The sequence below is a fragment of the Salvia miltiorrhiza genome, chromosome 3 (assembly GCF_028751815.1).
Source record: "Salvia miltiorrhiza cultivar Shanhuang (shh) chromosome 3, IMPLAD_Smil_shh, whole genome shotgun sequence".
Taxonomy (NCBI): Eukaryota; Viridiplantae; Streptophyta; class Magnoliopsida; order Lamiales; family Lamiaceae; genus Salvia; species Salvia miltiorrhiza.
Window position 1 is genome coordinate 15,491,645 of NC_080389.1, and position 25,700 is coordinate 15,517,344.

The 25,700-nt window shown below is 34.5% G+C and overlaps 1 protein-coding gene across 2 annotated transcripts; it reads left to right on the forward strand.

Moving 5' to 3' along the window:
- Positions 1–304: 304 nt before the first annotated feature.
- On the forward strand, positions 305–4,274 carry LOC131017822 (uncharacterized). 2 transcript variants are annotated; one of them, XR_009099873.1, is made up of 8 exons: positions 305–548; positions 1,066–1,127; positions 1,277–1,412; positions 1,502–1,574; positions 2,284–2,349; positions 2,716–2,968; positions 3,533–3,909; positions 4,002–4,274. XR_009099873.1 is itself a non-coding variant. In XM_057946559.1 (6 exons), the coding sequence occupies exons 1-6, from the start codon at positions 364–366 to the stop codon at positions 2,929–2,931; spliced, it is 738 nt and encodes a 245-aa protein (XP_057802542.1). In that variant the 5' UTR covers positions 307–363; the 3' UTR covers positions 2,932–3,216. The 2 variants fall into 2 exon arrangements, 1 of the variants encoding a protein (XP_057802542.1); XM_057946559.1 differs by lacking the exons at positions 3,533–3,909; positions 4,002–4,274 and having other exon boundaries at positions 307–548; positions 2,716–3,216.
- The last annotated feature ends 21,426 nt before the right edge of the window (positions 4,275–25,700 follow it).

The following is a 25,700-nucleotide window of genomic DNA, read 5'->3' on the forward strand; positions in this document are numbered from 1 at the left end:
AAGTAGGTTGCCGCTTTGACGGCAACTTACTTTTCGGACAACAGATAATTTTTTTTTACACTTTTGTATTTGTGTTAGAAAAGTGTAAGATTTTACATAAAAAATTATGCAAATTCATTAACATTTAAAGATAATTTCGAATCTTTACTTTAATTTGAACATTAAATTAATTTTTTTTATAAAAATAATATTTTATATTAGAAGTTATAAATATGTGCATTTTTATCCATAATTGCACAATCCGACAATTCAATAGAACCGACCCGAGCACAAGTAGATTTCCCCTTCCCATTCTTTTGGCGCCAACTTGCCTGGTACATATCATAGGGCTTTTCTTTGGAATTCAAATTTAGGATTGGAGAGATGGTGACAAAGCGCGCTTCAAAGAGAAGACGCAAGAACCGCAACCTTCCTACTCAACAAGAGGAGCAAGAGCAACCGCCACAAGTAGGAGTCGACGCCGATACCAAAAATTCTGCACATGAGTCTCCGGTGGTCGTGCTTGCTCACGGCGCCGGAGCGCCTTCCTCTTCCGATTGGATGCTTAGGTAGCATTTTCTCACCCATCTCTGTACCTGCATGGGGCGGGTGTGGCCTGTCTTTAATAAATTTCAGGTTCGAGATTTTGAGAAGGCAATTTTATATCATCATGTTTGATGGTGAGGGCACTTGCCACAACGATTCACACAAAATGCCGACAATTTGAGGATTTTATAAAAATAGGGGGAAAAAGAAATTTTTCTTGGTGGGGTCTAAAGCCCCCTAGATGTTCGTGCGTTCGCTCATGTGTACATGCTCTTTTACATTTGTGTTCCTGTCCATTCTGAAAATTACAGATGCTGATTGTTCGAAAATTCCTGGCTGCAAAATAATCTGCTTTGAATTCACCAAATGCAGATTAGTTTTTGAATAGTATTGTGATTCGTGTTATTTGGAAAGAGCAAATATATGAAGTGAAATAATAAGTTTGGAATTCAAATGTGGTGTGAACTTTAAAAGAGGGTGAGAATTCTCAGTTTTTTGGGGCCTGAATAAGTTTTAATCATGGATTTGTGATTTCTGCAGATGGAAAGTTATGCTGGCCAAGACATTAAATGCCGTTGAAGTAGTGACATTTGACTATCCCTGTAAGTACATGAACCTGAGATGACTTTCAGGTTTTAAACTATAGAGAAGTAGTGATCTTAGAAATTTTTGGACTGGAAAGCTAAAGGAGGCTCTGAATTGTATTTTTCTACTTAAACTCAGAATTAGTGGATTTTTCAATTGTTGGCAGACATTGCTGGAGGGAAGCGAAGGGCTCCACCGAAGGCTGAAAAACTGGTTGATTTTCACTGTGACATCGTCAGAAAGGCCATGGCTATGTATCCAGGGCATCCGCTAGTTTTGGCTGGGAAGTCCATGGGGTCGAGGTAACGTTCAAATATTCTCTCATTTGCAAGAATGTTATAGTTGTTTAAATTTGAGCTTATGATAACTGAATTATCACTTAACTATCCAGGGTCAGTTGTATGGTTGCCGGAGAAAAAGATGTCTCTGCATCAGCTGTAGTTTGTTTGGGATACCCATTAAAGGTTTGCCATTTACATGACAGGATAGCAGTATATTTCGTTTCTCTATTTTGATATGAAGTGCTTGCCCTAATTAATGGAGAAGCGCCTTGTCGTGGATGGTTGCCTGTTCATGGAAGAAATGGTTGATATTTATGAATCTAAAGTGGTAATTTCCGAACATGAACATCTTAACTTCATGCTTGTTGTTTGCATATAGAAAAATTTAACGAAACCTGGTAGTACAAATATGGTATTCTGTTTGTATTTTTGCCTTTTCATCAATCATTTAGTTTCCCCAAATAAACAAACATGTGATGATGACTGATATAACACATGAGATACATACCAGAACCTTGAAATTTTACTGATATTTGCTGCTCTGACAAAGTTTATCATACGAGTTGGGTTGGTGTTTTGTGCATCAAATTCTTACAAGAAAGGTGCATCGACCGTGATGTAGTAGATTCTGACATCCATCCAATTAACCTCTCAGATTCTAACCCCAATTATATGATTCTGTAAATTTTTCTGTTCATCATGTAAATTGTAATCAATCTAATGCTAGTTTTTGGTGTTACTATGACCCAATGTGTCTTGGTTTTGTTTCCACACTTTAGACAGGTACATGGTTTACACCAGCGTACATGTCTAAAGTGTATCATAGCTTTTATGGAATTCTCGCGTGCAAAGTATATTTTATATTTTCTGACTTGAGGTGCTAATATTTTAGGGCAGGAATGGTGCAGTGCGAGATGATACTCTACTACAACTTAAAGTCCCAGTTATGTTTGTGCAGGTAAGTTCGTCTTAGTTCACCTGAATAATTGTCCTTTTATGTGGTATGATATTCCAATAGCATGACACAGGTCGAATGTTATTTAGCAGGATCCAAGAACCACTAACTCAACGAACCACTAACGCAATGTGGCCAAGTTGCGCCAGAAACTATTTTTATTTTTAATTGAATCAAATGGGTTTGCTACAATTTTAGAGGGGGGGGGCTTGCTAGAATTGATCTAATGGGTTTATATACTATTATGTACCAACTAGATTCTTGAATAAATACTAGTTACTGAATTTCTGTGTTCATTAATCTTTTAAACTTCACTGAATTTGCTAATTATTATTTTAATTTACTGAATTTCGTATTTATTACCTAAAGGGTAGCAAAGATGGGCTCTGTCCACTGGAAAAGTTGGAAGCTGTAAGAAAGAAAATGAATTCTGCGACTGCGTTGCATGTCATCGAAGGGGGTGATCACTCATTCAAAATTTCCAAGATGCATCTTCAGTCTACAGGATCCAATCAAGAAGAATCAGAACAGCAAGCCGTTGAGGCTATTGCAGCATTTGTATCACAACATCTGAAAGAGGGGTGATGTCTTGGTGCTGAACTGTATTAGCTTTTGATCCTAAGTTAGTTTTCTATAACCTTCCATATTTCGTAATTATCTTAGTACATATTATAGATTAGTCTTCTATAGCTAGTTTTGGGATTTTGGACTAAAAATGAGGTAAAATATGAAGGTCTAATTCTTTCCACCTTTTGCCTCATTTATTTTGGCTTATGTAGCACGTTGTTGTGCAGCACAAATGTTGTATATGGCAATCTCTAGTGTGACTGAATATATATATAAATTAAGAAGTGGGATTTGTTCATTTTCCTACTATTGTTAAAGATGCTCATCTTCTGTAAGTATTTCTTTACAATAGCGGTGCAGAATTGTTCTCTCTTTAAAAAATGAGCTGGTTAGAGTAAAATGAAGTAAGCAGAATGTATAAGCCAAGAGTGAAAGCAAAAATAATTTCTATTCATGGCAAAGAATGAAATATATGCTTTGTGGAGTGGGCTTGGGATTAAAAGAGAAGAGTTTTAAAGTATGATTGAACACCAACAATCTCTCTTGTTTGTGTGTATCTATCTATCTATATATAAACACACACACACACACACAATCTTTCTCATCTCTATCAACACAGATTTGGAGATTGCAGCAATGGCCTCTGCTCAATCGCAGCAAAGTAGCCACCAAATCGAGCACAGCACCTACCACCGGAAGATCATACGCGACGACAAGAACAACTCTACCAACACACATGAGCACTCTTTGGGTGACAAGGTGAAGGACATGACCCATTCTGCTTGGAAGCTGTTCGACCACCACGGCCCCAATGACACGCAAGTGGATATGAAGAAAAAGAAGCAGCACGAAAGGCATTGCATCTCCAAGATGCTTGGCCACGTGAAGAACTTGAAGAAGAAGAAGATGAAGAAGAGCAAGGAAGGCAGGTACAGAGGCGTCAGCAGCAGTGACAGCGAAAGCAGCAGCGACAACGACAGCGACATCACTAAGAAGGTAACCTACTTCGATACTTAATATATATCACTGCTCTATAATAATATTGTCGTAGCAACTTTCAACTGAATTAGTTTTGATGTTGTATGCAGAAGTAAGAGAGAAGGGTGTCTGGAGAAATATATGCGATAAATAAAGAAAATAATCTTGATTTTCTGTGTGTAAACCTACAATTACAAATGATCTGAAGATGTGTTTGACATCCTTACTTAGAAACTAGAATAACGGATGTTGATATCTCTGTCATGAATGTGAGATGAGAGCCTAGCTATATTTGTATTGTATACAAATGAAATTAAGTGATGTATGCAGCATCTATATATGTCTCCAAGATTTGGTCATCCTTATTCTTGGCCTCATGGTGAACTATTATTTATTTGTCATGTTGTTATTTTATTTTATTCATTTATTTAATGAAAAAAAAAACAGCAAACAAGAGATGTGGAGGAAATTTGTTATCCTATTACACTAATGGGGATTAGAAACTGAAAGTGGAAGTATACATATATTGTGGTGCATGGTGGAGCTATAAAGAAGTAATTATTGACCACAAGAATTCTAATACTGTATTCTTTCCCTAAAAACACATACGTTCCCAAAAATATTTACTTTTCATTTTTGGATACTAATTTGCTCACAATAAAAACGACTCATTCTTCATTTACACACACTCATATAATAGTATTTATTAAAATTCGTAAAAAATGCAGCATGTTTTTAAGGGATCTAGAGAGCAAATTTTAATAAAAATAACAAATTAATAGAAAATAAGAGAAAGAAAAGAGAACACTAATACGTGTTTGGTTGGTAAGAAATTTGGTTCGAGAAGTACTTGAAAAAGTGAAAACATTCCTTAAATAGGGAATTAAACTTTCTGAACTTCTTATCTTGTATAATTGTATTGTATATATTTGAGAATCTCTGTGTCACACCATTCTATTGTCTTTAATAACTTTTATAAAAATTGGATATATAATTTTGCAAAATAAAATAGAAGCAATATAACGCTTAAAAAAAAATAAAAAAATTGAAGCAATACAACAAGTTGGACCTGGTAAGAGCACATAATATTTTTGTGGGGATAGCTATCTCTAATCTGAACTCCCAACTACTTGGATGGAATAATTGGAGCAACAAATCATAAAAATATAAAGTAGAAGTATTAAAGAATGGAAAGGGCCACTACATTTAAGACAGAGAAGCGTGGTCCTTTTATTTACTCACAATTTAATTGGACATTGTCAACGAATTTATTCCCTTCACCAATATTGTAATAATAATATTTCGATAACGGTTAGCAGTCGTCTTAATTTTTGAGGACAACAATGTTACATGTTTGCTTTTCTTGAACAGCATATGTGAAAGGGGTAAAAGGGAGATTAAATGCACAAAAAGTTATGAGAAATCACGAGTTAGTGATTTGTAACACGGCATTTATATTCGAAAACAAACGCCAACGCATTCTGTAAAATTTATAATTTGAAAAAAAAAAAAAAAAAACAATTGTAGAACAGACCGTTCAACTTTTATTATACATGTATAAAATGTGCTTAAAGATATTTGTGTTGAAATCATGGAGGTAGTTTAAGGTAGGGACGGAGCCAGGAATTAAGTTCAGGGGGGCGGGGGGAGGGGCTGAATTTGTATGGCCCTCGAGAAATTTTTTTTGAGCTTTCATATATTTAAGGCATTTTTTACTAAAATACGAGTATAATAGTAATAATAACGAACAACATTTGAAATATATGACGATGCAGATTTTCCCTCTCAACCCACGAACCCTAGCCGTCACAACTTTCTTGCCATGAGTTCCCGGCCGATGGCTCTGAGTCCGCCGGTCGCCGTTCGAGACAAGGGGGGACTACATCTACCCTCGGTCTCGGCTAATTTTGAAGTAGTTAGAACTCCGATTCATGATAACTCCCTTCGCCCGTCTCAGGCCTTGCTTTCCATGGGTCCTGGATCTTCTACCGGCGCGGCTGCCGTTGGGCCGCACTCGACTGGTACTTCACCAGGTCCGTCCGGTGTTCACACCAATAATCTTCAACAGATCTCCTCCACATCTGATAACGTCAGTAATTCGGCGAGCCATAAGCATGAAGCTAAGGTTTCCTATGCGGCTGCTACCGTAAAGAGGCCAGTCAAGAAGCCGGATTTGGCTGCGCATATCTTCCATGATCTGCGGCCTACTAAGGAGGGCGATCAGTTCTCCCTCAAAGTCCCAAAAGAACTTTATCTTAAAGAGGTTAAGGCCTTCGAACATGCTTTGACAGGCCGTTTGCTGCTACGGAAGGGGGACAAGCCAAGATCTACGTTGGAACCGAAGACGGAGCTTCAGAGTTTATGGGGTTTGGCCTCGGTCTGGCAATTAATTCCTTTGGGTAAAGGATACTTCACGCTCCGTTTTACTTCAGCCGAGGATAAGGCTATAGCGAAGGGGAAGGCTGTCTAGGAGCTTTCTAAGGGACTTCTCCGGCTGCGGGAGTGGACTCGTAATTTCGATCCTTTCAAGGAAAACTCTCATCTGGCGAATGTTTGGGTCCGCATACACTACTTGCCGATCGAATATTGGAATCCTCAGGTTATCTCTGGTATTGGCAGGTTTTTGGGTCATCTGTTAAAGATTGATGGAACGTCGGCTGATCGCGACTTTGGGCAATTCGCTCGAATTCTTGTGGAAATAGATTTGTCTCAAACTCTTCCTTCTACATTGTTAATTGATGGTGAAGATAGCTCGTTTCACGTGGAATTTGTCTTTGAAAATCTTCCTTTTTATTGTGGTCGTTGCAAGATTACTGGGCATTCTCAAGATAAATGCCGAAAGAATCGTCATGAGGCGTCGAAAACTCATCTGGACAAACCAGCAGACGGGGGTTTGCAGATTTTGCCAACAGAACCTAAATCACAGCCTAAGGTGTTGAATGAAAAAGAATGGCACGTGGTTGAGAGAGGTAAGGCGACTGTTGTCGAAACGGCGCAAATTGAGGTGGTGCAAGGAGATTCCCACTCTGGGAACTCGTTTGCTCCTCTGGTCACAGAGGAGCAGCAGGACCTTCAGGAAGAGAGAATGGAGAACAGCGTGGATTTGGGCTTCCTGAAGTTAGATGATCACGGTGTTGGGCAGAAGAAGATGTCAGGGTCAGATCAGCTGGATAATAGTGACGAGGAGGTGGACGAGGAGATTGTGATGGAGACGTCGGCTGAGAAGACGGCTGAGACTGCTACTGCGGTGAGCCCGCAAGGGGTGGTTAGTCAGCAGCCAAAAGATTTTGATAATCGTATCAGTCGATTGGAGGAGCAGGTTAACCAGGGAATGCAATTGCTTGCTCATCAGGCGCTGCCTAAACGACGCGGCCGTCCTCCAAAAGGTATGGAGCGTCCGCGCATCCCACAACCTCTAGAAGATAGCATAAAAAGTCGACTCCGAAATGCGGAGGAAATAGGTTATAAGCCGAGGGACTTTGTTATCGATAATAGCAGAAGTGCTAGCTTGCATGTTATGAATAATATCGCCAAAGGACGTTGGTCGGATGCAATGGAGATGGACGATTTCCACGATAATATGGATTATCCTTATTGTTAGGTATTTTTGCGTTAGAGTTTTAGCGAGCTGAAGCTTTAGACTTCCTGCTCCTTTTCGTTTTTCTTTCTTTGACGAGCTTCTTTTGGAGTCTCGGATCCCTTGTCTGCGTTCTTGTTCTTTCACATGTTTTTTCTCTTTTCCTTTTTATATAAAACCTCAATTTAATAATAACGAACAACATTTGTTTGAACATTTCGTATATTTTTGGCATTTTTTATTAAAAGACAAGCATAATCTAAATAGCAAACAATTTTTTTTTGGGCATTTCATACATTTTCTATTAAAAGACAAGTATAATAATAATAATAGTAATAATAATAATGAACAATATTTTCATAGATTATATAGTTTTAAATAACACGATTATCCTTAAGTTAAGTATATATGAGTGAATATAACAAGCAAATCAACTTTTGTATAACCAAGTTTCACTATATTTTATTAAATGAATTTTGTTTAGTTCAACTTATTAAATTGGATTCTAAGTAGAAATTATATTGGGCTCCATCATAGAATGAACCACTAAAAAAATTGTATACACGTATATAATTAAGTAAACATTTATATAAATTTATATATTTATGCATATATATACATAAAAAAATTTAATTTTTTTTTGGGGGGGGGGGGGGGGGGGGGTTGGCCACTACCAGCCACCCCCTATCTCCGTCTCTGGACTTTAAGGGATAATAGTTCTAATTTAATAAGTCACATTTTTTTTATTTGAACATTTCAATTTAATGGTCATTTTTTAAAATAAAAAATTAGTACATAATAAACATATGTATTTAACTCATTATTTACACTAAATATTATTGTAGACCAAAAATAATTATTATCTTTTTTTTTAACTTAAAAAAATATTATCATTCTCTCTCCTATTATTTTGACAAATATACCCTTAAAAAAATTATCTTCTTTCTATTATTTTTATTATGAAGGGATAATTGCAAAAAAACACACGAACTTTCACACTTTTTCTATTTTGCACATGCACTTAAAATTCTGCCTCCAAATACACAAAATTTCATTTCTTTCTGATTTTGTGCATGATGAATATTTTTTAAGAATGATTCGTTAATATATTTTTGTATCATTGTTGTAGAATTTACACAATGTCCAACTGCGCCATTTAGGAAGACTTCTGTTTAAGCCACGCAGACAATTCTGACTTCTGCCTCAATTTTCATTCGTCGAAAATATTTATCGTATGCAAAATCAGAAAGAAATGAAAGTTCGTGTATTTTGAAGTAAAATTTGAATTTTGAAGTCATGTGCAAAACTAATTAAATATGTGTGAAAGTTCAAATATTTTGGCGCTATTAACCATATTATAACTATTTGTTTGTTAACATCCACGCCCTATGGCCTATTAAATTGAGATAGAGAGTAATAAGTATGGATCATCACATTGCATCATTCTGATCTACACAAATTCCCTTCTTACGATGAGAGTGATGACAAATTTAGAGGAGAAAGACCAACTCTTCACTACAGGAAAAGAAGGATATAACGACCAAGTTTAACGACCGAAAAAATCGGTCTTTAAAAAAGCGGTCCTAACGACCGAATATTTAATGGTAACGACCGATCTTGATTTTGTTTATTTATTATTTATTTTTGCAACTTAACGACCGAAATAATCGGTCGTAAATTGGTGACACGGTTTCAACGACCGAATTTCGGTCGTAGATTATATTAAAATATTTTTAAATTATTTTTAACGACCGATTTTCGGTCGTTAGAAACCTGAATGAAAAAAAAAATAATAATAAATATAACAACGACCGATTTTCGGTCGTTAATTTGAAAATCGGTCGTTGCTGAACGGTTTTACTTAGGGTTTGCTTTTCTTTTCCCCAATTTTTCCTTAGCCGATTTTTTAGTCGATTTCCGCCTCCCTCCCCACCGATTTCCCCGTCGCCGTCGATTCTCGCCGTCCGACGACCCCGGCCGCCGCCTGCTTTCCTCCCCGACGAACGGCCACCTCCACCGACCCCGACGCCGTGCCCGCTGTGCCGCTGTCCGCCCGGTGCGCCGCTGCCGCTGCTTTTCGCCTGTCGCCGGAATCGCCTCGCCCTCGCCGCCGTAGGTAAGTGGTTTTGGTGTGTGTTTGGGTTGTTGTTTATAGAATTTAAGTTGTTTATTTTGAATCCCAGCCACTGCCCTCGCCGGAAACCTCTCTCTGTCGCCGGACCGTCCTTCCCCTTACCGGAATCCTCTATTTTCGGTTAGTAATGCTAACTTATGTAATGTAGGTTATTAATTTAATTTTGGTTAATATATTTGCATGTTATTGAATAAATTGTGAATTTATATAGGTTAGGTTTTTCATAATTATACTTTATGAATTTATGTGAAATTGTTGTAGGTTTATGTGAATTTATATGAATTTATGTGAGTTTATGTGAAATTTTGTATGATTTAAGTTGATTAGTTTAGGTTAAGCATGAGTTTATGTGGATTACTATATTGATTATGCATTATTAATGATTTATTTTTGTTATTTTTTATAGTGTAATATGGTCTTGATTAGTAGAACTTAGTTAATTAGATGCTCTTTGTTTTTAGAACTTAGTTAAATTTATCTTAGGATAGTAGTAAGTTATTTTCAATAATTTAGTGATATTCTTAATTAGTGACAATATATCATCTTTGAACTGAGTGAAGAACTTAGTTAAAATCTTAGTTAATATATCATCTTTTAGGTTGGAGTACAGCTGGTAGATTGGCAATTAGTGACTTCCCCGCCTATTCAATGCTTTCTGGTTGGAGTACAGCTGGTAGATTGGCATGTCCACGTTGTCTTGATGATACAGATTCTTTTAGATTACCTTTGAGTGGTAAACAATCTTGGTTTGACTATCATAGGAGGTTTTTACCCCCCGATCATCCTTTTCGGCGCAACAAAACTGCATTTCTAAAAAAATTCTCAAGTAAAAAAAGGTCCTCCACAAACCAAAAATGGGCATCAGGTGTTGGCGGAGATTGAGGGATTGGGCATTAAAAAAGTAACAGAGTTGACAGTTGAAAAGACTAGATTGCGGATAGCTAGACGACAGAGATCTTATGAATCCGATTGGAGGAAAAAAAGTATATTCTGGGATTTGCCTTATTGGAGTTCATTGCTTATACGTCATAATCTTGACATTATGCACATTGAAAACAATGTCTTTGATAACATTTTCAACACCATTATGAACACTAAAGGCAAAACAAAGGATACGAGCAAATCTCGTGAAGAATTGAATAGGTTCTGTCGCAGACCCGAGTTACAAGCCAATGAACAAACAGGAAATTATCCTAAAGCATGTTATATGCTTGATAATGATGAAATTTTTTTTTACTTGAGTGGATTGAAGGTCTTAAATTTCCTGATGGCTATGTATCCTCATTGGGTAGATGTGTCAACCTGAGTTCACTTCAAATATTTGGCATGAAGAGTCATGATTGCCATGTGATGATGCAACGAGTGTTGCCGGTCGCATTAAAAGAACTTCTTCCAATCAATGTGTGGAAAGCAATCACAGATCTTTGTCGCTTTTTCAAAGATTTGACATCACCTTCTATTCAAGTGGACAATCTTCTTCTGAGGCAACAAAACATTTCTGTTATTCTTTGTAAGTTAGAAAGAATCTTCCTTCCAAGTTTTTTTGACTCTATGGAACATCTACCAATTCATCTCGCCGATGAGGCATTGATGACAGGCCCTGTGCAGTATAGATGGATGTATCCATTTGAGAGGTATTTGGGAAAGTTGAAAACGGTTAAAAACAAAGCCAAAGTTGAAGGATCAATTACAAATGCTTACCTTGTGGAAGAAGCTACAGCATTTTGTTCTTATTACTTTGAAGATCATGTTAATACAAAGCAACGAAATGTACCTCGAATTTGATTTGTACCGGGCTACAGAATTGCAGGCCCAGTCCAGCCTCTCTTGGGCCACCGAGCGGTCGGGTCAAACCCGCCCAATATTTTTTTTTCCTAAAATTTTAAATTTTTTCTTACAAATATGATGAAAAATAAAATAAATTTAATCAACTAACTTCAAATTAAATTAAATCATCAATCCATAAATATAATTAAAAATAAAATAAAAACCTATATTTATCATACCATTATAAGTGCAAAATTTGTAAATGAAATTACACTTCATAAAATAAATGAATTACACAAATTAATTGAGCCAAACTTAACAAGTAAAAAATACTAAGAAAAATAATGTCATTACAAATGAGGGAACAAGCGGCAGTTGGGACTAATTAAAAAAATGTGGCAGATCCAATCAGACAAATGAAAATCTGAGTTGATTTATTAATTTAATACTTTTAATTCTCTTTAATTCTTTCTTAATCTATCAAAATTAAATCTAAAGCACAAAGTGCAAATATTCTCTTTTAAGTTTTTCTTAATGTGATCAGAACATGATTTTAGACTTCAATTTTATATTTTAGTACCTTTTAAATATATTATTTTAAAAAATAATTAATTTATTTCGGGCGGGCCAAAAAGCCTGAAAACCCCGAGCTTTTTAGCCCGAAAGCCCAATCAGCCTGTCGGGTCATTTGAACGGGCTTTTTAGGCCCGATTTTTTTTGGGATTGATTTTTTAAAGCTCAGCCCAGCCCTAAACCCGGGCGGATTGGGCCGGCCCATCGGGCTGGGTTGATTTTGACAGCTCTAACTATAATTCAATTATATTAAATTGTATAACCTGTATATATATTATACAATGTTCATTTTTGTATCGATTATATTTGTATTCTCATACTTGTATATATATTCATGTAAATCTAGATGTTATAAGTTAAATGTAATTTATTGTAGAACAATAATCTTAGTTATATACTATAAAATATAACTATATAACTCACATAATGTGAATATTATATCATAACTATGTTATAAATTCATGCATTTTATTTTATTTATTTATTTATTTATCATTTGATGATATTTTTAAGGTGAATATTATATCATAACTATATGAACTATATTTTGTTTATTTTTGTATCATTTGATGATATTTATAAATTCATGTACTTGTATATATTCATATAATAATATAATATAGATTATTTACATCATTTTATAAAATTTATCAATATTTTTTAAAATATAAACATAAAAATATATATTATATATTTTAAAATTATAAATTTTGATACAGTATATACTGCGATTTTCAATATACTAGTATATACCGACAATTGTTGTATATCAAAACAAGGTATTATACCTTAATACTGGTATACCGTTAGTAAGGTATCATACCTTATTCCGATATTTACCTTTAATACGGTATTTATTGATTTTTTCGATATATACCTCGGTATCGGTATATGCCGGTATACCCCGATATCTGAAAATTTTATATCTTTACATTATCGTAAAATCTTGTGTACGGTATCATACCTTATCGAAAAATTTGGTATGCCTTAAATTCAGTATTTTACGGTATTTTCTGATACAGTCATACCGATATACCGAGTTTTCGATATATTTTTCCAGACCTAGTTATAAGTTACATTTAAGACAATTTACATAGAAATAATATCCGACATAATCCGACATGATATTCACAAGATTGGTACGTCCATCTGGTGATAATAACTTAAACTACGTAAATTGTGATGTTAATTGATTATTCCACGTCACTTTCGGTCTTTTTCGCTGAATGAGAAAATTTCCACAAAAACACGGTTATACATGACGTCATGCTTATGCGACACTTTGCTCTAAAATAAGTTATAATCATTTTATTTTTATTTTCTTCATTTGGCAACATGATTGATAAGATATGATTGAATATTTTTATCTTTAAAATTATGATTTGGAATGTTTAATTTGTATGATTGATAAGATATTTGATTGAGACAATGAGGCATTGCTCTAATGGCAAAGCTCAGGCACCCAAAGACTCTTGGGTTCAATCCCGCCTGCGTGCGGTGATATTTTTTCACTTTAGGTGATGTTGTATTCCCGCCTGCGTGCGACGTTGTATTATTTAGTGTTGAGGTCTCACATGCACGGTGTTTCTCGCCTGTGTGCGTTGATGTTTTCCCACCGTTTGGGTGGTGGTGAGGTCCCGCTTGCGTGCGGATTATATAATTGATTATATTCAGATATCTCTTGTAATTTTAAAATAAGATATTTGATTGAATATTTTTATCTTTAAAATTATGATTTTTCCAATTTCATATTTTCAGCAAAATATTAATCAAGTAAAAGTAGATCAACTGATAGAAACTATCGGGAACGTTGTAATATCCCAAACTTTCAATCTATCAAAGTATACAAATGGATTGTACTCCATCTGTCCCATAAGACTGTGTATTTTTTTCATTTTGAAATGTTCCACAAAAGTGTGCATTTGCCATTTTTAAACACTATCTCACCATCAACTCTTTATTTCTTACACCTATTTTACAATAAAGTGGACCACTTTCTCCCCTCCAATATATTCACCTAACATTTATTAAAACCATTTCCGCCAATAATCATTCACACTCTTATGAAACGGAACAAGTATAACATAAAAACTCATTTTAAAATATAAACTGCAAATAATTTTGAGCTCTTACGAAGATATGTAGTGAATTCATCTCTTTGCTTAATTAGTTTATGATCTTATAATCGAATGTCACAGGCGATTTTTTTTTAATTCATTATTTTTCACAATGAACTCGTCATACTTCATAGATAATTTATAATATGTTCATAATTGATCATTTATATTTTGAAAATAGGTTTGTATGCTAACCTTATCCTCCATGACTAGTGCATATATTAATTAAAACATGATGATTTTGCCAAGAGTAATTCCCTTCGAAGATATTTATTTATTTTTTAAAATTATTCCATCATATGATAGAGAAATTATTTAATTTTTAGTACACCTTTTTTAAGTTCATGGGATCGTTACTTTAGGCGCGATTGGGTACTTAAACTCACGTTTCTACGTAATAGCCTGCAAACAACATATAATAAATAAATTATCATTAAAAAATAAATTGTGATTTTAGACTTAGGGTGCGTTCTCTTTGGTTGTAAATTTATCATGGAAAAAGGAAGGATAAACAAAATTTCACTATTTAAATCTTTCCTTTATTTTTCCACATATCCTACTTGACCCTTACTCATTTCTCATTTACACTACAAAGAATGGATAATATTATTCCTCCAAAAATGGTGTGATAATATTATTTCTCTTTTGTAGTGTAGATGAGGAATTAGTAAGGGCCAAGTAGGAAATATGGAAAAAGAAAGAAATGATTTAAAGAATGAAATTTTGTTTATCCTTCATTTTCTCATGATATATTTACAATCAAAGAGAACGCACCCTTATAGAGACATTAATGAAATTCGAATTTTAAATCTTTGAAACCAGAATTGCCTGTTTTACCACTAAATCATCCTAAGCATTGGCCGATGAATAGTGAGGCAATGGAGGTTCTAGCAAATTTGTTTTTTTTAAAAAAATATATTTAGATTGAATATTTGGAATGAAACAAGTTCTAGATTACAGGAAAATTTCAAAAAATGCATTGGGGATTTTCTTTGCGAATATTCGATTATTTGGATTAATTGAATAATCGATTGAAAAAAAAAATCGATCAATATTTTGGTTATTCAAATTTCAAATGATTCGGTATTCGATATATATTCAGATGATAATTCGAATTTGATTAATAAAAAAATTTGGTACAAACCGTACGATTAATGGAACCAAACTGAATTATCATCCCTACAAATAAGACAATAAAAGAAGCTTAAAAAAAGGAAAATGACAAGTATTCCTGAGACTAGACTTAGCTTTCATTAGGGGTGAGCATTCGGATTTCGGATCGGATTTTTGCCTGATCCGATCCGATCCGAAAATCCGAAATTTTCCTAAAATTCAATCCGATCCGAACCGTATTATTTGAAAATCCGAATCCGAAAATCCGAAAAATTTCGGATAAAATCCGATCCGAACCGAAAAACCCGAAATGTGAAAAAAAATTCGAAATGTCAAAAAAAAATCCGAAAACCGAAAAAATCTGAAAAATCCGAAATAGATGTCAACCTAACATATTAGATAATACAATCAAATTAAGGTCATAATTAACAAGCCATTAATTATAATCAACCAAAATGGGAGTATAGGGTTAGAATTTAGAAATATTTAACTATTTAAAAACTAATAATTATATATATTTATTTATAATATTATAATATTAATTATATTATAAATATAATTCGGATTTCGGATTTTTTTCGGATTTTTAAGGTGCCAATCCGATCCGATCCGAAAATCCGAAATTTGCTTAAAATTCAATCCGATCCGATCCGAAAATCCGAAAAATCCGAACCAAATTTTAAATTTCGATTTGGTTCGGATCGGATATTCGGATTTCGGATATTTTGCTCACCCCTAGCTTTCATCATCCTATTTATTTTGAATATTTTTATGTTTTTTGAGTTGTTCATTACCCAATTTCAATTGAATATGAATGGCTTCTAGAAACTCACCTCAATAAAATTTGGCTGATTGGCTTCACCGTTATAATTCGGACATATAAAGTTGGTATGAGAGACATTTTAATTATTTGTTTTGACGGATGCATGCTCCTCTTGAGTTGAATTGAAGATATCATAATATTGTGAGAAGAAATAAATGTATATATGTATTGCCGTGAATTAAAATATGGAGTAAGATGTAACATATAAAAAGAAAAAGGTGATTGAGAGACCAGTACTATCCAAAGTCACTAGATAGGCAGAAAATCCAGTCAAATTTGTTTGTATTTAATCTTTTTCAAATATAAAGGCTGGACACCTTTGATTTTTTATTAGAAGGATCTAGTGTTCTCTCTCTTTTGTCCTTTTTTTCATGAATTAAATAAAAACTTCTTTTATGTGTTAATTAAAAGTCAATTTTTAATAGTTAGATTTTTACTTTTTAGATCAATCGATATTATCGAATAATAATAATAATACTAATAATAATAATAATATTGATGATGATGATGATGATGATGATGATGATGATGATGATGTGTAATGTCAATTTTCATTATAAAATAATTCAAATTTATTTAATAACTATAATTATTATTATACTTTATACAAAGTTGAAAATATACGTTTCAAATTCAAGATTTTATTGAGTAATTAATGTGGATTATTTTATTTTATTTTATTATTAAAATATATTTGTCATTTATTTATATTTTAATTTTAGTTAATACTCCCGCGAATCATGACCCATTTCTTTTCGGCACGAGAATTAAGGAGAGTGTGTTTATTGATTTAAGTGTCTTTGCTAATAAAGTGAATAACTGTTTAAGGATTGCTTTTATTATGTCTATTATTATTCCTTTTATTTTGACAATTTGATCTTCATAATTTCTTTATAAATTAATTATTATAATTAGTTAAATATGATTAATTAATTAAATATTGAAATAATCAAAATACTGAAAATTTTTAATTTACTTTTTATAAATTCTACACTTCACCACACAAAATTAAAAGCTGTGCAGAGACACCTATTAAAGCAGGAAGTACACGGATTCTTATAAATTGAAATTGTTTCAAAATCCCCCAAAAATATTGGTGGCAGTACAATGGATGCTCTAATATTTCATTGTCTGCCTAAATTTCCCACCAAAACCTAAATTACAAATCTATTTAAGAGAGTTATAACACAGAAACATAACAAGCTAACAAAAAAAAAAAAAAACCTAACAAGCTAAAATGAGGAAAGATCTCACTACAACACAAAGAAATCAAGTGGTGCGATTCATCCTCCAAGGCAGCATTGATGGGAAGCCGTAACATGGCAAAATACATGAAGCCGTTCAGAAATTCTCAACCTCTCGTTCCACTGTTGCTCGACTATGGAGGTCTGCAAGAAAGCAACATCAAGAAGGTGAAGTTATAAACAATGTAAGTCGAAAGATTACTACAAAACGTAGAACTCAAGTTCATCTAGATTTGACTGTTCTGTCAAATCTCGAATACCCCAAGCGGGGCACGATTGGGAAGTTTGCAGTTGGTCTAGAAATCAGTAAGAGCGCCATTGGCAGGTGGGTGAAATCTGGAAAAATCAGAGCACACACAAGTGCTCTAAAACCAGATTTGACAGCCACCAACAAGCTATTGAGGCTGCGATTCTCACTTGAATCCTTAGAATTGGATAGGATGCTTAATAAAATCAAATTCAGAGATATGCATAACACCGTGCATATAGACGAGAAGTGGTTTTACATTACTCGAGGTTCACATAGATACTACTTAGCACCCGGAGAGCCCGAGCCACACCGAACATGTAAAAGCAAGAAATTCATTACCAAGATCATGTTTATGTGCGCTGTAACAAGGCCATTGATAGCAGAAAATGGCATTGTTTTATTTGATGGTAAAATAGGCGTATTTCCATTCACCATCCAAGTTCCAGCTAAGAGAAATAGTAGGAACAGACAAGCCGGCACCCTTGAGACTAAAGCAATCGAGCCAATCACAAAAGAAGTGATTAAAGATTGTTTAATCAACAAGGTACGGCTGTCGCACTTAGATTATTTATGCAGTTAATTAATGCAAACGTATCTAGTGTTGTTGTCTCAGATTATAATATCATCATCGACATGTTTAGTTTATGTTCTTACCATGTTTAGTTTCTATTCTTACCATGTTTAGTATCTGTTCTTAGCAAGGAAGTGCACAAAACATACAATCACCATATAAAACTCATCATTTCAGAATATAAAACTCACCATTTCAGTGCATATATCATTTTAACATATCATACCAGCCACAATGGCTAAGTGGCCAGAGGGAGCTAGCAAAGATATATTCATTCAACAAGACAATGCAAGGCCCCACATACTGGATAATGATCCAAATTTCAGGAAGGCAGCTAGTCAATGAGGCGTCAACATTAGACTCACACAACAACCACCAAACAGCCCAGATTGTAACATAAATGACTTGGGATGGTTCCGAGCCATTCAATCGTTACAAGTTGAGACTGCGTGCAAAACAGTGGATGAACTACTGAAAGCAGTTGTGGATTCTTTTGAGAAGCTATCACCTCATACCCTTAATGCTGTTTTCCTTAGTTTACAGGGATGCATGATGGAAATCATGAAGTTTAAGGGGCAAAGTTGTTACAATATTCCACACATGGAAAAATATGTACTTAGAAGGTTGAACCAACTGCCACAGAACTTGGAAGTCCCAATGGAGTTAATTCAAGGGTGTATAGACTACCTAAATGAGATGGGCAGCCAAGATGGAATCACAGAGTGTAATACCCCGTTTCCTCGAGCTAAGTTTAGAATAATTTTGAATTTAGATTTAAGATGATTCACGCCGGATTGAGAAAACGAATTTATTTAATTCCAACAAAAATGATTTTACGAAAGCTTTTGTAAATATTTAAGTCATTTAAATTATTGTGCATTGCATATTAATTTAAGTATGAGTAATATTCTATATATTAAGTATAGAAGATGAAGCCCATTTCAGCCCACAAATCAAATCCATTGAGCCCAAATTCATTGAGCCCAAACAATGACTAATTCCCTAGATATTTTGCTAATTACAATAAGCAAAATATCATGATGATTTAGGGAGTGTGGAGAGGGTGCATGCACGTCCCATTTACCTTTTGAACTCCTTTAAGAAGCCAATCATCTCCCATTCTTCAACAATTCAGCCGATCCATTTGGAAATTTTCTTGCAACTCTAAGCTTCTCACAAAGCGCTTTCTTCGTCCCTGAAGTGAAACGCAGCAACCATAAGTAAGTTCTTCTCAACTTTGAGATTTCTCCATTCATTATGAGTCCATTTTATATCATGATCGAACAAAATGACATTTCAAACTTCACAAACAAAAAATCACGCATACATATGTATACCTGAGCTGTGCATACATTTATGAACATTATCGATTAGAAAAGAAGAAAGAAGAGTATTGAACATGTTTTTTCGCTTTTGAGTTGGGTCTGAGGTGCCGAGTCGGAGGAGTTGTTGCTGTCGGCGGCGACCTCGTCGTCTGTCGCCGGAGTAAGAGAGAATCAGAGGTAGAGTAAGGGCGGTGGTAGCTGAATTGGGGATCTAGGGCTCGACGGAGGCGTGGCCTGTAGGTTGCATTTCCGTCAGATCTGGAGGAGAGGAGAGTGAGGGTAGCGGCCGTGGCTTGCTGCGGTCGCCAGATAAACAGAGGGAGGTGATGGCGCTTCGCCATTGCCAAGGAGGTGATCGGCGTGAGGTGTACCAGTGGGCTGAGAAAGAGAGCAGAGTAGAGAGGGGCAGAGCAGAGTAGAGAGGGGCAGAGCAGAGCGAGAGGGGCAGAGCAGAGTAGAGAGGGCAGAGCAGAGCTGAGAGACCAGAGCTGGAGAGCAGAGCTGGGATACCAGAGCTGGAGACCAGAGCTGGGATACCAGAGCTGAAAGACCAAAGCTGGAGACCAAAGCTGGGATACCAGAGCTGAGAGACCAGAGATTGAGAGCAGAGCTGGGATACCAGAGCTGAGAGACCAAAGCTGGATAGCAGAGCTGGAATACCAGAGCTGGGAAAACAGAGTATAGTAGAGTAGAATTGAGCATAGTAGAACAGAGCAGAGAAAGGGGGGAGAGGCGGCGATCTCGCCGTGGGCTGCCTTTTTATTAATTGGGCTTGTGCATATTTTAAGTAAACACTTATATGCTTAAGTATGAAATGAGTCATGCATTGCATCATGATTTAATTGGTTATTTATAATTCCAATTACAAAAGAAAAATCGAGTAAGGGTATTGTTGGTGTTCTTAACTCAAGGATATTAGTTTTCAATCATTTATTCATTAAATTTTGAAAACCCGGCTAAGTGAATCATAGAATGTTAAGCAATTTACCGTGACTTGATTTTAGATTTAAGAGACTCATTAAGATAGATTTCTTGTAGGCCTTGAACATCAGGAGGATTAGCACTGCTATTCCGATTCAGAGATAAGGTTAAACGTCAGGCATTGCCTATACAGGTGGGCTTATTTTCCAAATGTATGATTGAGCTAATGAGCTTAAATGTTTCATGAAATACAAACTGTTTATCCAATAAATATTTTTGTGCACTCTACCATGTTTAAGGCTCGCATAGTTAATCAATTGAGGTTCCCTTATGACTTAATATGTTGTGTGAGAATTGTGTACACTTGTTAGCTGTCTCGGTGGGTTGATCTCCATCGGGCACTAACCAGAGGCGTTATAAAGGTGCTCGACGGGATGTGTTCCGGAGCATAGTTTATGATAGGCCTGTCTGGATTAATTTCCGAGGTTTATTTTACTTGGCTGGGTTACGCCCTCAGTTCAAGTCAACGGGATACAGAGATCCGTCGGTGACTAAATAGTCCGGGATCACAGCGAGTAACAGAATAGAGTGTGCAAACGCGCGCAAAATAATTAAGTATAATATGAAATATTTTAACATGCTTAGAAGTTATTTCACTCTAAAACCTTCTAAGTCATGTCAGTATGATTGGATAAACTGCTCTTCAGATTATGAAATGTTTCAAAAGTTGCAGCCCACTAAGTACATTAGTACTTAGCCCAAATATATTTTCAAATGTTTTTCAGGTTAATGGCTTGTGCTGACGGGGCGAGCTGAGGCTAGAGTTCAACTCCTTATTTTGACTTCCGCTGTAGAACTAGCCAGTATCTGTCTTTTGTTTCCTTAACTTAAGACCTTTGTGTTGTGACTCTAAACAATATCTTTTGTTGAGCCTAGACTATCGACTCTCAAGTATTTCGATCAGTGAATGTTGGTTATTTGAAGCAGGAAACTAAACTTGTGATCCTGAAGTTATTATGTTTGTTGATTGATTCGTATCACTAGAATACATGTCTTTCTTCATCCAAAGGGGCTAAGCCCGATTGTTATCCCTTTCATTCGAATTTCACAAGGATTCTCCCTTGTTCATTTAGATGATTAGTCGTACCCCAGTTATAGTTATTGTTTCAAGAATTGGGGTGTGACACAGAGATAGTGCAAAGCCTTGGTTTAGATGAGATTGAAGGTTACTAATCAGCATATAACTTAAGTTTTTGGGTAGCATTTTGTAAATCAGAGCACATATGTAGTTGCTCATAAACAATGGTTTAACATTTTTTTGTAAATCAGAGCACATATGTAGTTGCTCATAAACAATGGTCTAACCTTTCTTTGTAAATCAGAGCACATATTTAGCAGCTCATAAACAATGGTTTAACACCTTTTTTAGTATCTGTTCTTGTCATATTTAATATTTGTTCTTTGCAAATCAAAACAAATCAGGCTCATCACAACAAGTTCAGAGCAACAAATCAAAACAAATACGGCTCATCACAACAAGTTCAGAGCACCACCAAATCATAGCAACAATTCAGGGCACCATCAAGGGATAAGAAACCCTCATCTTTGCACTGTTTATCGGCTATGGCAACACACTCGACCCACTCCTCCATGCTCGGCTTCCAAGGAAAATAGACAGGGGAGAAATGCATGGGCGACATCACCTCCTCTCTAGTTTCGCAACGTGCTTCTTCCATGCCGCCGGCGACCCCAAGTCCATCATGATACTCATAATCACTGTCGAATTCAGCTTCTAGCTCGAATGGTTGAAGACCACCTCGGATCCAATACAGATCGGTGGACGAGGGGGGTGGCGATGGAGTGGGACGGAAGAGGAGAGAGGAAGTGGCTGAGAAAGGAATGGGACGTAGGAGGAGGGAGGAGGTCGCCGTAAATTACCGTACCTCCACTTGGGGATGGGGAGGGGGAGAGGAGCCGAGGGATGCTCATTTGCCTCGCCGCCGGCGAGCCCACCGCTCGCAGAGACAATCGCGGTAGGGGGGCAGCGAGGGAGAGAGTGAACTGCATAGGGCTGACGATGGGGCGAGACAAGGGTGAGGGTGAGGCGAGGGTTACCCATCGTCGTCTGCCATTAAACCAACGTAGGAGAGAGCGACGACAGAAAACAAGCAAGAGCGGCGGAAGCAAACCCTAGATCTGAGTCTGCGATGGGGAGCGGCGCTTAGGGCGAGAGAGAGAAGACTTGAGGGGCCAGAAACTAAATGGGCTCATTTTAGGGTTTCGGGGAAGACTTGGTTAATTAGGTCCTTACTTCAGATGGGTTAGCCCATTAATTAAGTATAGTTATAACCCCTAATTATCTTTAATCTTTGTCATTTTTAGAAATAGGTCAAATTTCGTGGGACAGCCTAAAAAGGAAATGAGTCATGCTTCGTGGGACGGAAGAAATACTTCATATTTTTATTATTTAAACATGTCATTTAATTTCGATGGTTTCAATATATCGCACGAATGGACTAGCGTATGTATATAGTAATAATACAATGAAATAACGCGGAAGTTGAAGATTCCATCTTAAGATTGCATACTAAATGCACTTTGACTTTATAATATTTGATCTCAAATATTCACTTCATTTTAACACTTGTGTGAGAATAATTAGTTTGAACGAGTCAGCTGCCATTAGGAACCTTCTCTACCCCTTTAACTCAAAGTGGGGCCCTTTGTTTCCAACATCGACAATACTCGTTAACTCAATCATGTGTTTTACTTTTGTAAGATTAGTAAAAAACTACAACGATATCCCGTGCGATGCATAGTGAGTATCGAAATTAAACGACATCAATTACTTAATAAAATTTTAATTTGAAAACGTAAATTTTCAACTTTGTATAAAGTGTAATGACAATTATAGTTATTAAATAATTAATAATCATTTGATAATGAAAATTAACATTATATTTTATTATGATTATAAAGTATGATGCTTCATAATAAATAAATAATTCACAAATATAAAAAATAATAATTTGAAATTATATTTTTTAATATATATACTAATTTCATTTACAAAGTTAAATTAACATTAATACAAAAAAATCATTTAAAAAAACGAGTTATAAAATGAACCAATATATATTCCTTCACCTCTATTACATTTAAACTATTATAATAAAAAAATATATGTAAACACAAACACATGATATTTGCTTACTTTTATCTAAAAATACAAAAAAAAAAATTAATTAATATAATATAAAAAAGTAAACATGTCATTAAAGAGAAAATTATCACTCATTAAAGTAGAGAGGAAAGAACAAAATACTAATATTTTAAAACTTTAAATTATCATAACTTATTCATTCTAAATTAATTTTTTTTATCAAAAGATGAAAGATAAGAGATAAATTTTGTAGTAAAGATAGAGAGAGAGAGAGAAAAAATATAATAACAACAATTATTAAATTACAATAAAACAACTTCGATATAATATTAATAACAACAATAATAATAGTGCAAAAAAAGGAAGAGATAAAAACATAAAAGAATAGAGAAAAAGAAATAGGAGTGAGAAAAATAATTACCATAAATTTTTTAATTACAATAACTTATTTGTTTCAAATTCATATTTTATGATTTTTATACCAAATTAAAGATCTTGTCATTATCTTTAATTTAAGATACATATTGAATATCTTTCCATATATCAATTTTATTTATTTTTTTTAAAGAAAATCACTGAAGTATGAAAGAGAGAGTAGAAGAGAGAGAAATTGTATGAAAAAAATAGTGAAAAAAAACGTGTGATAGAGAGAGGAGAGAGAAAATGTGAAAAAATGTATAGTGAAAGGAAAGAGAAAAATTGACGGGAACAAAAACTGGTGTTTCATATATATATAGATTAGTATTCATTACACAATCTTATATAATATGCTTGTTTTATGGTACTGCTAATTTATGTATAAAATATTATTTTCTGTAACAGTAGTAAATCATATAGAGATCAAATTTCAATTTTATTTTTAATAAATTCATGGTGGTATCGTAGTGAGTATTCTGCCTAAGACATTACATAACTGAGTGAGTAGTTACAAAAAAAGTTTAGATTGTAGATATAATTATGGCCGTAGTTTATACCTTTTCGCAACTAATCTTAATTTAAAACGTAGTTTCTTCTCATAACGACGTCATTATTTCAAGACTATATGAATTATTTGCTCCCGATAATATTTCATTTGTTTTTATAGATCGATGATTTAAGTCACCTAGTGTGTGTGATTCTAAAAAAATAGTACTTATTATTATTATTATTAGGAAATATGACAAAAAAATACACGAACTTTGAAAAAAGTTGCAATTTTCACTTGAACTTTCAATTAAGCCAAAAAATACATAAATTTATATTTTTGTTGTACTTTTCACTTAAATTTGTCTTTCAACGAAATTAGAGCTTAATTGATAGTCAAAATTAAGTCAAATATATTAATTTTTGCCTTTTTAGATTCCCGAACTTCTAAATACTCTTTCATCATCAGAAGTTAGACCAACATCTGGTGAATTTTCGACTATCAATCAAACTCTAATTTTGTTGAAAGTCAAACTTAGGTGAAAATTACAACAAAAATATAAATTCATGTATTTTTTAGCTTAATTGAAAGTTGAGGTGAAAATTATAACTTTTTTAAAAGTTCGTGTATTTTTCTTTTGCCATAATTCCTTATTATTGTCACCAGAGCGAGGAGTCAATATATATTCACTTTCCATAATTGGTAATTTTGGTTCCACTTTTGTTTCTCTACCTGTAATTTATTCCAAGTCTTCTATTAGATAATTTTTATAGATTTTTATCTTCATGTTATGGATGTATTTTTGTAATGACACTATCATAATACAATAATAAAATAAATCCATAATAAAACACAGTTTCATGACAAAATATCCAAAAATAGTTGTTGTCATCATCGTAGATTCCATAATGTCACACCGTATAGAATTAATAGTAGGTACAATGGTGCTAGACACCTCAAATAGTCATCTCAACTTAATCCAAAAAAACAAAAAATAAAAAATAATAGTCATCTCAACTTGCAAATGAATCACGGGGTACAATAGCAAAAATGGGAAATTTCCAAGTAAATTTAACTCTTGAACCACGAGAAATTCAATATCACATACACATTGATGATATGAAATCGTAAATAGAGTATAGTGATAAAATAAAATACGAAATTTTTATTTTTATATTTTGAAAAAATACCAGAATGCTACAATCTTTGTGATTAAAAATCCAGAAAATGAGACTTTATGAAGGTTTGAATCGGTCAGCCCTCAAAAATACTATTGGTCCACAAAGAAAAAACTCGGTTTCTCAGTCAAACTTCAACTCTCCCACTC